General features: G+C 45.3%; 1 protein-coding gene across 1 annotated transcript in view; it reads right to left on the bottom strand.

Annotated features, from left to right (window-relative positions):
- sema5a (sema domain, seven thrombospondin repeats (type 1 and type 1-like), transmembrane domain (TM) and short cytoplasmic domain, (semaphorin) 5A) overlaps positions 1–12,500 on the bottom strand; it is a 259,814-nt gene that overhangs the window by 126,456 nt on the left and 120,858 nt on the right. Inside the window, exon 7 of the mRNA XM_063206705.1 lies at positions 7,556–7,769. Coding sequence (XP_063062775.1) covers positions 7,556–7,769 — 214 coding nt within the window. The remainder of the gene's footprint in view (positions 1–7,555; positions 7,770–12,500) is intronic.

Here is a 12,500-nt window from a genome sequence, read left to right as displayed (position 1 = left end):
ATAAAAATGGGTCAAAAGAGGTGCGGTTCCTTCTTGCCTTACATGAGCTTTATATTTTGACCCTGCACCCGGCTAAAATAAATTGGATGTCTGTGACATCTCTGGGATAGAGACTGAGTAAAATTAAAGTTCTAAAGTCAGAACACATTAAGTGATTGATAACACACCTACTGTACATTGATACATTGAAAATCTTACACACAGTACATTTTCCAGTGCTCTAGAGTCCAAACATACACCATTAGAATATTAGGTGAATGATAGCACACTAAAATTGCTAAAATGAAAAGATTATACTTTGTCTAGATTGCTGAGGCAAGTTTGCGGTTTTGCATCGACTGCATTCTCTCTCAAGCCATCCGAAAAGATTATATAGTGCATACTGTAAATCGCAGAGATTGCAAAGCCTGAGTACAAGTTTGTGGTTTTACATCCATTGTATTCTCTTTCAAACCATCAGATCAAAATGTTTTATGGGTCTCAGCCTGAAATGCCTGATCACATTCGTTTCTCTGTGTATTTTAAGCTAGCCCTTGCTTTAAATCATTAAACCATGTCTCCTCTTTTCCAGAGAGCGTTTATTTTTGACAGTGAGGGGGGGGCAGTCAGTGGTATTTTGTATCATTTGGAGCCATCGGGTTTTTGACAGGAATAGTAGTAGATGATATCCTATGGCCTCTGCAAACTACTTACATAAGTATTTTCTTCTGGAAAATCATTGATGATACTATAGGACCAGTAAATGTCCGGTCAAGGTGCCCTGCCGTGGCCAACCGGTAGGGCACTCGTCAACCATGCGGCTGAACCGGGTTCGATTCCCAGCCCGGGTCCTTTGCCGGCCCTTACCAGTCTCTCTCTCTCCCCACTCGTTTCCAGTCACCACCTTCACTGTCCTATCATAAATGAAGTCAAAAAGGCAAAAAATATATTTAAATGTCCGGTCAAGGATACGTTACGAGGAGTATTCTGTTGTTTTTTCCTGACAAATCCTAAGTGGCCACAATTAATTAATCCACTTTCCACACACACTAGCGATATGAATGAACTGTCATTGGTGGCAAAGGGCTGCCATGAATCATCACCCTGTTTACTTGTACTAAAGCACCTCGTGCGGTGAATGCAAGTCAAAGAGCTTCGACAGTCTGACACTAGGCAGAAAAATAAACATGCTTTGTTGTGGCCCAGTACTGCCAGAGGAAACCTATCAGGGTGTTGTGTAGAGCAGTGTTCCTCAAACATTTTCAGATCGAGGACCACTTTGTCCCCCCAAAAATGTTCAGGGACCACCAGTCAACTGAATTGACCGTTGACTGGTGCTAATTTTGATGCAGACCACTTATTCACATTTACAAGCCTGATTTATTGTGGTGAAATGAGACTTCAGCTATGGTTAGCTTTGTAATTATCTTACAAATATTGTCTACTGCTAGCTTGTCTTGGAAAAGTAGAAATCCCCTCGCGGACCACCTGAGCTCTGTCGCGGACCACTAGTGGTCCCCGGACCACACTTTGAGAATCACTGGTGTAGAGCTACACACATATCACCCAAGCAGTAAGCAACTCAACAACAGGAAGAAGAAGAAAAAACGTGATGCTAAGGATGCCAAAGGACACAAGGTCAACAGCAGCAGAAAGTGAATCATCTCTTATCTATACCTTCACAGCCTTCATGCATCAACAGTATACTGCACTACTTGTGTGGTGCAAGGGGAAAGCTATTACACGTCACTCTAACACAAGTATAATGGCTCAGGACACCATTTCTCGAAAGCATCCTTGCTAACCAGTTAGCAACTTAGTAGGTTACCAATGGGAAAATGCATTTCAACCTAGTAAGTCGCTGTCAAGAACACACTCCAAAGTGACTGTGTGTCATTTGCCGCTGAGTGACTGTGTTCCATAGATGTGCGACCAAAGGCAAGTCCATCTATTTAGACAAATGTTTCAAATCAGCGCATATGACACAGTATACTCCCTAGCTACACCCTACTACATGGCCTACTACATGGTGAGAACATTCTGGACAATGCCTGGGACTAAAAAAAGTGTTTTTAGTCAGTTCTATGCCAGTTATAGCCTGGGCAGATTTCCACAGGCAGCTGCTACCGTACCGAGAGAGAGAGAGAGAGAGAGAGAGGGAGGGAGGAAGAGACAGAGAATGAAAGAGAGAGAGAGGAAGAGGAAGAGACAAAGAAAAATGAAAGAGAGAAAGACAAAGCCAGAGAAAACGAGTGAAAGTGAGAGAAAGCGAGAGAGAGAAGATCGTGACAAAGACTAATTGCTGTTTATTGTTGAGGTGCAGTGCCCGGAGCGATCAGTGGCTGATAAGTGATTTGTAACTCCTGCGCTTGGTATTTCCCTCCTCACCTGCCGCTTCTAATGGCCAAGCCCATTGCTCATGATGGCGGCTTGGAAAAGGTTAGCGTGGGAAACGAGCGCATCAGTAAAAGGGCCTTTCTCTCTGATCACCACCAACCCTGGTGCAGAGGGATTATTATTGCGCATGACGCACCATCGACAAAATGTTCATTTTTATGTATGATGCCATCGGCTTTGAACAAAGGGCTTTGTCCCTCCCACTTCCCTGACAGAGATTTAATTTTGCGGTAAACGAAGAACTTTCCCCTCCGCACATTGCTCTCCATGCTTTCTCTCTCTCTCTCTCTCTCTCTCTCTCTCTCTCTCTCTCTCTCTCTCTCTCTCTCTCTCTCTGCTTGCCATCAATATCAGCAGGGATGAGAGAGAGAGCTTTGCTTTCTATCAATATATTAGAGAGATAGCGAGAGAGAGAGAGAGTGAGAGAGAGCGAGAGATAGCGAGAGAGAGAGAGAGTGAGAGAGAGCGAGAGAGAAATCGATACGCCATAAAATTTGTTATTAAATCTTTGGTCAGTGGCCAGCCAAGGTGCGGGCAGCAGGGTCTGCAGTGCCTAATTTATGTCTTCAATTTTCCTTTCAATGCGAATCAGATAAAAATCCCCTCAAAAGCAAGAAGCTCCACGGCCCCCTCATTATTCATATAATATCCAAAATTCGGATGCGTTTCAGAGCAAATGCCAAATTTATACGTTGACTGCACAAATAAGCGTAAACAAACAAATGAACAGATACAGTAACAAGCCTGGCTGCTTTTGGAACGACTCCCAAACAGATCTGCAAAATACATTACTAATCATGTTCATGCAAAAAAGATGGCTGCATTGCCATCTGTCTGCTCCCAAGGTAGGAATAAAGATTTCTGTCGCCATGTGTCGTCTGACGCTGTGTAATTGTGCTCAGCTTTTTTGCCTTAATCAGCAATTTACTTCAGCCATAACCCCTCCAATGTGACACTACACCCAATCAAAAAGTGTACTTACGGACATTAATTCAAGTTTTCAGCTAAAATGTGTTGGGCAGTTTTTCTGCAGTTTCATCCATCTGCCGTTAACGCTAATAATAACATTCTCTGGTTGTCATTTTGTGGGTGTTGAACATTTGTATCCTAATAATGAGTTTCATTCCAAGATGCCTGGTGACAGTCTCTTAAAGCAGTGATTCCCAACCAGGGGCACGTGTACCACTAGGGGTATGCAATCACACTCCAGGGGGTACTTGGAAAAACATGAATAAACAAAAAAACATAATAATAACAACAACTGGATACAGTAGCTATAGAGCGTGGTTTGGGGGTTCTCATAGTACAACAAAAAGGCTTAGTGGGTACACGAGACAAAAAGGTTTTAAAGCACACAAACACTAAAGCTCTCATGCCACTCAAGTATGTCACGCCACATCCACTTCCCATTAAAATGTTTGTTGACCGTGATTAAACTCCATCTTTGATCCGTCACAAAATGAAAAAGTGCATGCAGAAAATCCCATCGTTACCGTTCTTTTTTTTTTCAATACATAAAATAATCATGGGAGAGCAGCCAGTCACACTACCAGACCTTGAGGTTCAGTTAAGACGTTTATATGTGACATTGGGTGAATTGATTCCCCCGTCTTTTTATGTCGTGTCAGTTGACCTGACATCTTGATAGCATCTTGTTAAAGGCAGCCATGGCCCTCGCCTGTCGGTCACGCATGGCTGCACTGCGCACTTGACTTTTGCCCCCACTACGCACATTTATATCTGTCCTCATCCCATGTCTTTATCATCCCTTCTTTTTTTTTCTTCTCCTCTTTCCTCATTCATATTCCTCCTCCTCCTCCTCTTTCTCGCTGATCTTCCTCCAATTTCTCTTCTCCTCCTTTTCCTCATCTCCCTTCCATCATTTCCAGCTCTTTTTAACCCATTTACTCTCCTCCATTTCACTGCCTATCTTCCCTTTTCTGGTCTCCCTCTCCACTTCTACTCTCTTTTTCCTGCTGTTTTTTTCCACTACTTCCCTATCTTTTCACCTATTTCCCATTCATCCCTTTTGCTCTATATTCCTCTAATCCTCTCCTTTGCCTCTCTCTCTCTCTCTCTCTCTCTCTCTCTCTCTCTCTCTCTCTCTCTCTCTCTCTCTCTCTCTCTCTCTCTGCTCTAGTCTGGCCTTATCTAATTGGGACAGTGCTAGCAGCAGAATGTCTGTCATGTCTCTCTGCTTAAGCAGCAGCAGCTGAGGCTCAAACCAGGCCTGCGTAATCAAGACACAAGCAGACCACACTACTTATTTGTGTGTGTGTGTGTGTGCGTGTGTGTGCGTGTGTGTGCGTGTGTGTGCGTGTGTGTGCGTGTGTGTGTCATTATGCATGTCACAATGTAGATTGAGTTCTAATTTGTGTGTGTGTGTACATACTGCACATTTGTGTGCGCATACGTACATTCGTTTATTCGCATGTCTCTGTGTGTGTGTGTGTGTGTGTGTGTGTGTGTGTGTGTGTGTGTGTGTGTGTGTGTCTGTGTGTGTGTGTGTGTGTGTGTGTGTGTGTGTGTCTGTGTGTGTGTGTGTGTGTGTGTGTGTGTGTGTGTGTGTGTGTGTGTGTGTGTGTGTGTGTGTGTGTGTGTGTGTGTGTGTGTGTGTGTGTGTGTGTGTGTGTGTGTGTGTGTGTCATTATGCATGTCACAAAGTAGATTGAGTTCTAATTTTTGTGTGTGTGTACATACTGCACATTTGTGTGCGCATACGTACATTTGTTTATTCGTAACTCTGTGTGTGTGTGTGTGTGTGTGTGTGTGTGTGTGTGTGTGTGTGTGTGTGTGTGTGTGTGTGTGTGTGTGTGTGTGTGTGTGTGTGTGTGAGTGTGTGTCTGTGTGTGTGTGTGTCTGTGTGTGCGTGTGTCTGTGCATGCGAGCTTGAGCGTATGCTTGCGTGTCTTTGTGTGTCATTATGCATGTCACAAAGTAGATGTAGTTAATCAGAGCCCAACAGCGAACTGCAATAACCTTACATAACCCAGAAGCCATTAATACAGTCTGTGCAATACACCAGGGTAAACTCCGGCTATGTAACCGGTGTGCGACTCTCATCAAGCTCTGATGAGTGGAAGCCGTTTCTTATTCTCCATTAATTACGCTCGAAGCCTTATTTTCCATAACACTACGCCAGAGATTCTTTAAGTATATAGAGATATGCCAATGTAATAGGTTTCTATGGGCACCTAATGTGACCAGGTTCCGGTCTGCCTAAAGGGCCGTGTCATAATGCTCCTAGCATTGAATAGAACAGTCCTCAGGTCTGCCTAGGTCTGCCTAAAGGGGGATTTCCCCCCCAATAATAGAACCCGGAAACAATGGGCCAATGGAACCTCTCTCTCTCTCTCTACTCTCTCTGACTACGTGCTTCGTGATATGCGTTCAGTGGGTGCAATCCCATATATTACATTTGCCTAACTCCTGTGTAATCCCTTCTGCTGGGTTGCGTGGGCAGGTGACTGTGTGTGTGTACAAGTGTGTGTGTATGTGTGTGTGTGTGTGTGTGTGTGTGTGTGTGTGTGTGTGTGTGTGTGTGTGTGTGTGTGTGTGTGTGTGTGTGTGTGTGTGTGTGTGTGTGTGTGTGTGTGTGTGTGTGTGTGTGTGTGTGTGTGTGAAGCGTGCAGTGGATATCCTACAGAGCCTTGTATGTACGTATATACACTCGCCTCAAAAAGAGTTGTCGCCTACCAATCTGTTTGGAATAACAGCTAATAAACTGACTTTCAATTAAGAAGAAGTCACTCATATGAACGCTACAACCCTCTTGAATGAAAATGAATGAACAAAAATAAATTTCATGCACCAACGAAAGATTGACCCTTTAATGAACACAGACAGGGCAGATTTTGACAAGACAAAAGTTGTGTCGCCTATCGAACATAATGTGAAAATGAGCAGATAAGTCACTTCAAACCACTTCAAATACGCAGATCGGGTGTCATACTTAATCACTGATTCACTCACACCTCTCCAGAAAATCAACTTTGGCCTTAGGTGTATGTTTAGGGTCATTGTAATCCTGGAAAGCAACACAATGAAAATCAATGGAGTTCAATGAGAGGTGGTGACATATTCGCTATTCGTAGAGCAATACATTTTTAACTTCATGATGTAATCAATGATAAAAGCCCTCACACACCAGCAGCATGCATGCAGCTCCACATAAGAGCTGTATCCCTCCCATGTTTGACTTAAGGCACCATGTATTTATTCCAAATTCTTCACCTTTAACACCAAAGAAGTCTCTCCCACTGTCCTGTCTCAAAAAAGCCAACCAAGAGTATGTCAAGCCTAATTCTGACAAAAATGAAGGCTAATGGGACTCATACTCTGAAGTCAAGATCCCAAGATCAACCATTTTAGAACTGATAGCATCAAAACTATATGGTGTTGGAGATGAAGAATATGAAAAAAGAGAAATGGTGCATAAAGTGAAACATGGTACAGATACAGCTCTTATGAGGAGCTGCATGCATGCTGCAGGTGTTTGAGGGCTTTTAACATTGATTAAATCATGAAGTTAAACATGTATTGCTCTACGAATAGCGAATATGTCACCATCTCTCATTGAACTCCATTGATTTTCATTGTGTTGCTTTCCATGATTACAATGACCCAAAACATACACCTAAGGCTAAAGTTGATTTTCTGGAGAGGTGAGAGTGATTCAGTGATTAAGTATGACACCCAATCTGCGTATTTGAAGTGTTTTGAAGTGACTTATCTGCTCATTTTCACATTATGTTCGATAGGCGACAAAACTTTTGTCTTGTCAAAATCTGCCTGTCTGTGTTCAATAAAGGGTCAATCTTTCGTTGGTGCATGAAATTTATTTTTGTACATACATTTTCATTCGGGAGGGTTGTAGCTTTCATATGAGTGACTTTTGAAGCCAAGTGATTAATTGAAAGTCAGGTTATTAGCTGTTATTCCAAACAGATGGATAGGCGACAACTCTTTTGGAGGCGAGTGTATGTACAATATTAGAGCAAAGTGTGTGTGCGTGCGTGCGTGCGTGTGTGCGTGCGTGCGTGCGTGCGTGCGTGAGAGAGAGAGAGAGAGAGAGAGAGAGAGAGAGAGTGAGAGAGAGAGAGCGTGAGCGAGAGCGAGAGCTAGAGAGAGAGAGAAACAAAGCAAGTTAATAAGTGTGTGGTTCCCTTTGTGTACGTACCGTTGAGCCACTTGGAGTTGTACTGTGCGGTGCGCAGCGGGGGCAGCCCCCCCAGGCTGCGGTAGATGGCGGGGTCGCGGCCGGAGAAGTCCATGGCGGTGGCGGCGTACAGCTCCCCGCTGGAGGTGATGAGGGCCGTGGAGTTGTGCAGCGGGTTGTAGGGGCAGCGCGCCATGCCACTGATCTGGTCATGGATCTCTGTCAGGTTGGTCAGCTGGAGATGGGGGGAGCGCAAACGGAGAAAGCAAAACAGTCAGAACGGAGAAAAAAACCTGAGAAAAACAAACCACAAAACAGTCTGAAACGGAGAAGACACTGAGAAAAACAAACCCAAAGCAGTCAGAACAGAGAAGACGCTGATAAAAACAAACCACAAAACAGTCAGAACGGAGAAGACACTGAGACAACAAACCACAAAACAGTCAGAACGGAGAGGACACTGATAAAAACAAAACACAAAACAGTCAGAATCTAACAGCTAACCTGTCTATTATTGAGATCACCTCAACTGTGTTCAAGCAAGCACTATCCTGCTGTTCCATGAAAAACATCAATGCTACACCTGGTGGAAGCAAAAGTAGACCGATTGAGCTTGTTAAATTCAATTTGTCTTGAGGCTGAGCACGTATTTTGTCCACAGTTTTCAGATTTTTGGATAACAACTGTTCTCAACCACCACCCCCCAGTCAACAATGCACTTGCTCCTGGCTAACAAGGCTACATGGGCAGAGCAATCTGCTCAGCCCATCAGCATACAAAACACTTCGGTTTATGAGCATGCTAAGTGAAAATGATCTGATCAACAAAAATGATCTGATCTGAATTATTATGAGGTATTTTGGCCAGAGTTAAAACATTAACATCTCTGAGTGATTTATGTGCGTCTAACTACAACGATTGACGTGTAGAGATCTGGCCATCCATCATTGTCAGACTGAAGGGGTGGATAGAAAGATGCAGTTCAGATATTGTGAGGGGAGAGAAGACAACACATAACAAAGAGAAAAAGACTGCCAAAACACCAAGAAAATAAAGGAGAGTTGGAAAGGAAACGACAATAGTTGAAATAAGAGATGTGACACCACGACAAGGATAGGAGATAGATATGGGGAGAGATGGAAAGACAAAAAAACAGGGAAATGCCAAGATGAATGAGACAAACATCCAAAAGCCTCAAAGCCAGAAAGGCAGAGAGAGAGAGAGAGAGAGAGAGAGAGAGAGAGAGAGAGAGAGAGAGAGAGAGAGAGAGAGAGAGAGAGAGAGAGAGAGAGAGAGAGAGAGAGAGAGAGAGAAACAGAAACAGAAACAGAAACAGAGGTAGAAAGAAAGACAGACAGACAGACAGACAGACAGACAGACAGACAGACAAACAGAGACAGAGAAAGAAAAAAGGCAGTCAGAGATAGCGATGAGAAAAAAAGCCAGGACGCGATACAGTGTACAGAACAGATCAGTCACTTTGAACCTGATAGGAGAGTCTGGGCTCCTACCACCAGACAGGGATTAAGTTCTCCCAGTGAAAAGAGACACCTTTGCCATGCCTTTGATAACCCCAATCATACATGCTAAAACAGCAGTGTGAGGAACAGAACAGACACATTGCAGCAGACTCAGGCTCTCTCTTCTCCTCCTGACTGTACTGCCAAAAACGCAGAACCCAAAAATGGCTCCCCTTTATCCAGCGCTCTCGGGACCATGCGTATTTGGCAGACTGGCTGACTTTATTTGATCTCATTACTTACCTGACTTGGCAGGTCTGCGTGCTCACACGCTTAAATGCTAATCAAGCCCGCCCTCTACATTCGCCCACTCAGGCACTGTGCGTATGCACAGACACTTGCACACACACAGTGCATAAGTATGCACACACACAGACAGACACATACAGACAGACACACAGACACAGACACAGACACAGACACAGACACACACACACACACACACACACACACACACACACACACACACACACACACACACACACACACACACACACACACACACACACACACACACACACACACACACACACACACACACACACACACACACGTACACGCACACTTCAGCTGATCCTGGGGCGTATGTATGTGTAAGTAGCTCTGAATCATGAGCAGCCGTGACACTTCCTCTTTGGAGCGGCAGGCAGTGATGTAATTGACATTGGTGCACATCACGTCAGCATGGATCACTTGTGCTGCTTCCCTCCTGACATAATTGTGTCTCTCGTGGAACGGTTGGTATCGTTCCTGGAATTCTATGGACTTAGGTACATGCAAATCGGGTGAATACAGTACTGCGTATGGCAATCGATTCCACATGTAGATCACACAAATCTATCATGTAAATGAACTGTCAAGTATAAGCTAGAGACTGTGTCATTGAAAGGCCAATGTAATTTACAGAATATCTGTCAATTGCATTTGACACTGACTAAAAGGATGACGCAGTTGACTGGCAATCTTCTAGTGTTGGAGAGTTGATATAACATCTTTTAGATTGTATTTGGGGTTGAATTAACACTGCATTTTTCACTGTGTACATTTCTGATCCACTTTAGATGAACTGTGACACTGTGGTATAAAAACACAGTGAGGTTTTGGAATTTCAATATAAGAATGTGTTTTTTAAAATGTCTGCTTTTCCTAAAATACTACGCTATATTCTGTGCAGCTCACTTTGATCCTCCCACCCTTCACGCACGTCACACTGTGCATCAGTTCAACACAACGGCTGTCTATTCTTGTCAGCGAAAAAGCTGGTAGACTCCGGGCCAAATCAGCCCCGGCGCTGAGCCAGATCCAAAACGGTGTGATCCGCATTCAGTAGGTGCAGGCAGTCTTAAGGATGCCAGTGTCAAGTGTGTGCAGTGTTGCCAGATTGGGCTGTTTCCCACCCAATTGGGCTGCTTAGGATGGCCGTGTGCGGGTAAAAATGGCATTTAGCAGAAAAACCTGCCCAATTTTTGCCATAGAAATCAATAGAATTGGGCAGGATTTTGTGCTTCTAGGCGGGTTTTGAGCATTTTTTGGGCTGGAAATCATCAGACTCATCTGGCAACCCTGAGTGTGTGTGTTTTTTTGCCTGTAGTGGCGCCATTATCAAACCACAGCAGAGCAGCAGGGAGCAGAGGGTTTTCTTTTTCGGGTTTGGCCGGGGGTATAAATTCAAGGCAGCCCGCCTCAGCCTTGCCTTTGAATGGGAAGCCAAATCCTATTCCCCGCATTTAAAAATATTTGACAACATGACCCACTCTTGGCAGGCCAGCACAGTGCACTTGTTCGCCATGAAATGCTGCATAAACTGAGGGGGACTTAGAATAATTTCGCACTTGCCTCAGCCTGCCTTTTATAAAACATTATGCATATACAGTACACGCAAACACATGCATTAACCACACACTGCCGATTATAAACTGTGCTGTGACTGTGCTTACACATGTACACTCATACAGAAATGTGCACACAAACACACAACTGTGAACACTTACAGACGCACAAACATGTGCACAGAAACGCACACACATAAACACACGCAGACACGCACGCACGCACACACACACACACACACACACACACACGCACACACACACACACACACACACACACACACACACACACACACACACACACACACACACACACACACACACACACACACACACACACACACACACACACACACACACACACACACACACACATTTTTTTTTGTCCGAGTGCAAGCTGCGAGAGATGGCAGACTGCCTGTTTATGAGCAGTTCTGCCCATTATGCTCCATATAAGGTGCTAATGGGAACTTGATGAAATAATAAAATGGAGAGCGTAGCGTGCGCGGCGCAGAGCCGTTTGTGGTGTGAGGAGGAGAGAGATGAAAGATGCCGCTTTAAGTGGCCATTGAGGCGAATGGCCATACAAGGCAAGGCCAGCTGAAGCATCCTCAGTAATGCAGTACACAACCCTCTCTCTCCATCTCTCTCTCTCTCTCTCTCTCTCTCTCTCCATCTCTCTCTCTCTCTCTCTCTCTCTCTCTCTCTTTTTTTTCTCTCTCTCTCTCAGCCAAGCCAACAAGCTGCACCAGATGTGCTATTTAGCCGCATCCTGTGTCTGCTGCCCCTCCTGCTGCGTCCTAACCCCCACAGACCCACCGCCACAACACTCCCTCCCTCCCTCCCTCCCTCCCTCACCACCCATACCCGTCCTCTCAACAATCTAACCCCCACACACCACCACCAGACACTCCCACCCTCCCTTCCTTTTGCCACTTCCAGGTGGCGGAGCTATAGGGCATTTGCCACAGGGCCCAGGGCCCTCCTGTATTGGTGGTGAGGGGCCCTATTGTCACCTTGCCAGGCCGTATGGGGGGGACCCTATAAGTGTCTTGCCCAGGGGCCATGTAGGCAGTTGTTCCGCCACTGACCACCTCTATCCTCATCCCCATCCTCTCGACACTAAAACTGGCGACCACACAACTCCCTCCACTCCACTCCACTCCACTCCACCTGTCCTCATCTCCATCCCCATCCTCTCAACAACCTAACCTCCACAGACCACTCTATGCACTCTCTTCCTCCCATCCAGTTCTCACCCTCCTCTCTCTTCCACCCTCATCCCCCCATTCTCATCTCCTCAATAACATAAAGCTGATGATGACCACAACACTCCCTCTCTCCCTCCCTCCCTCCCTCTCTTCCTCCCTCGCTTTCTCCTTTCCTCTCATCCCCCTATCCCCTTCCCCATCCTCTGGGTACCGTGGAGCTGACGTCCACAACACTGGCCTTGTGTTTGGAGAGGCCACAAAGCCAAAGGGTGTCTCTGAGGAGCCCTATTGCAGCAGCCTGAGGAGGAGGACGCGCATTCAGCCAAGCTGAGCCAGGGGCTCTAAGGATGGGCTCTGAGCCTCCCTTTAAGACAGGCAGACACCCCAGACGCCCCATTCACACACA

Source organism: Engraulis encrasicolus, chromosome 9, assembly GCF_034702125.1.
Source record: "Engraulis encrasicolus isolate BLACKSEA-1 chromosome 9, IST_EnEncr_1.0, whole genome shotgun sequence".
Classification (NCBI taxonomy): domain Eukaryota; kingdom Metazoa; phylum Chordata; class Actinopteri; order Clupeiformes; family Engraulidae; genus Engraulis; species Engraulis encrasicolus.
Note: the sequence above shows the minus strand (reverse complement) of the source record. Positions and strands in the feature narration are given on the sequence as shown.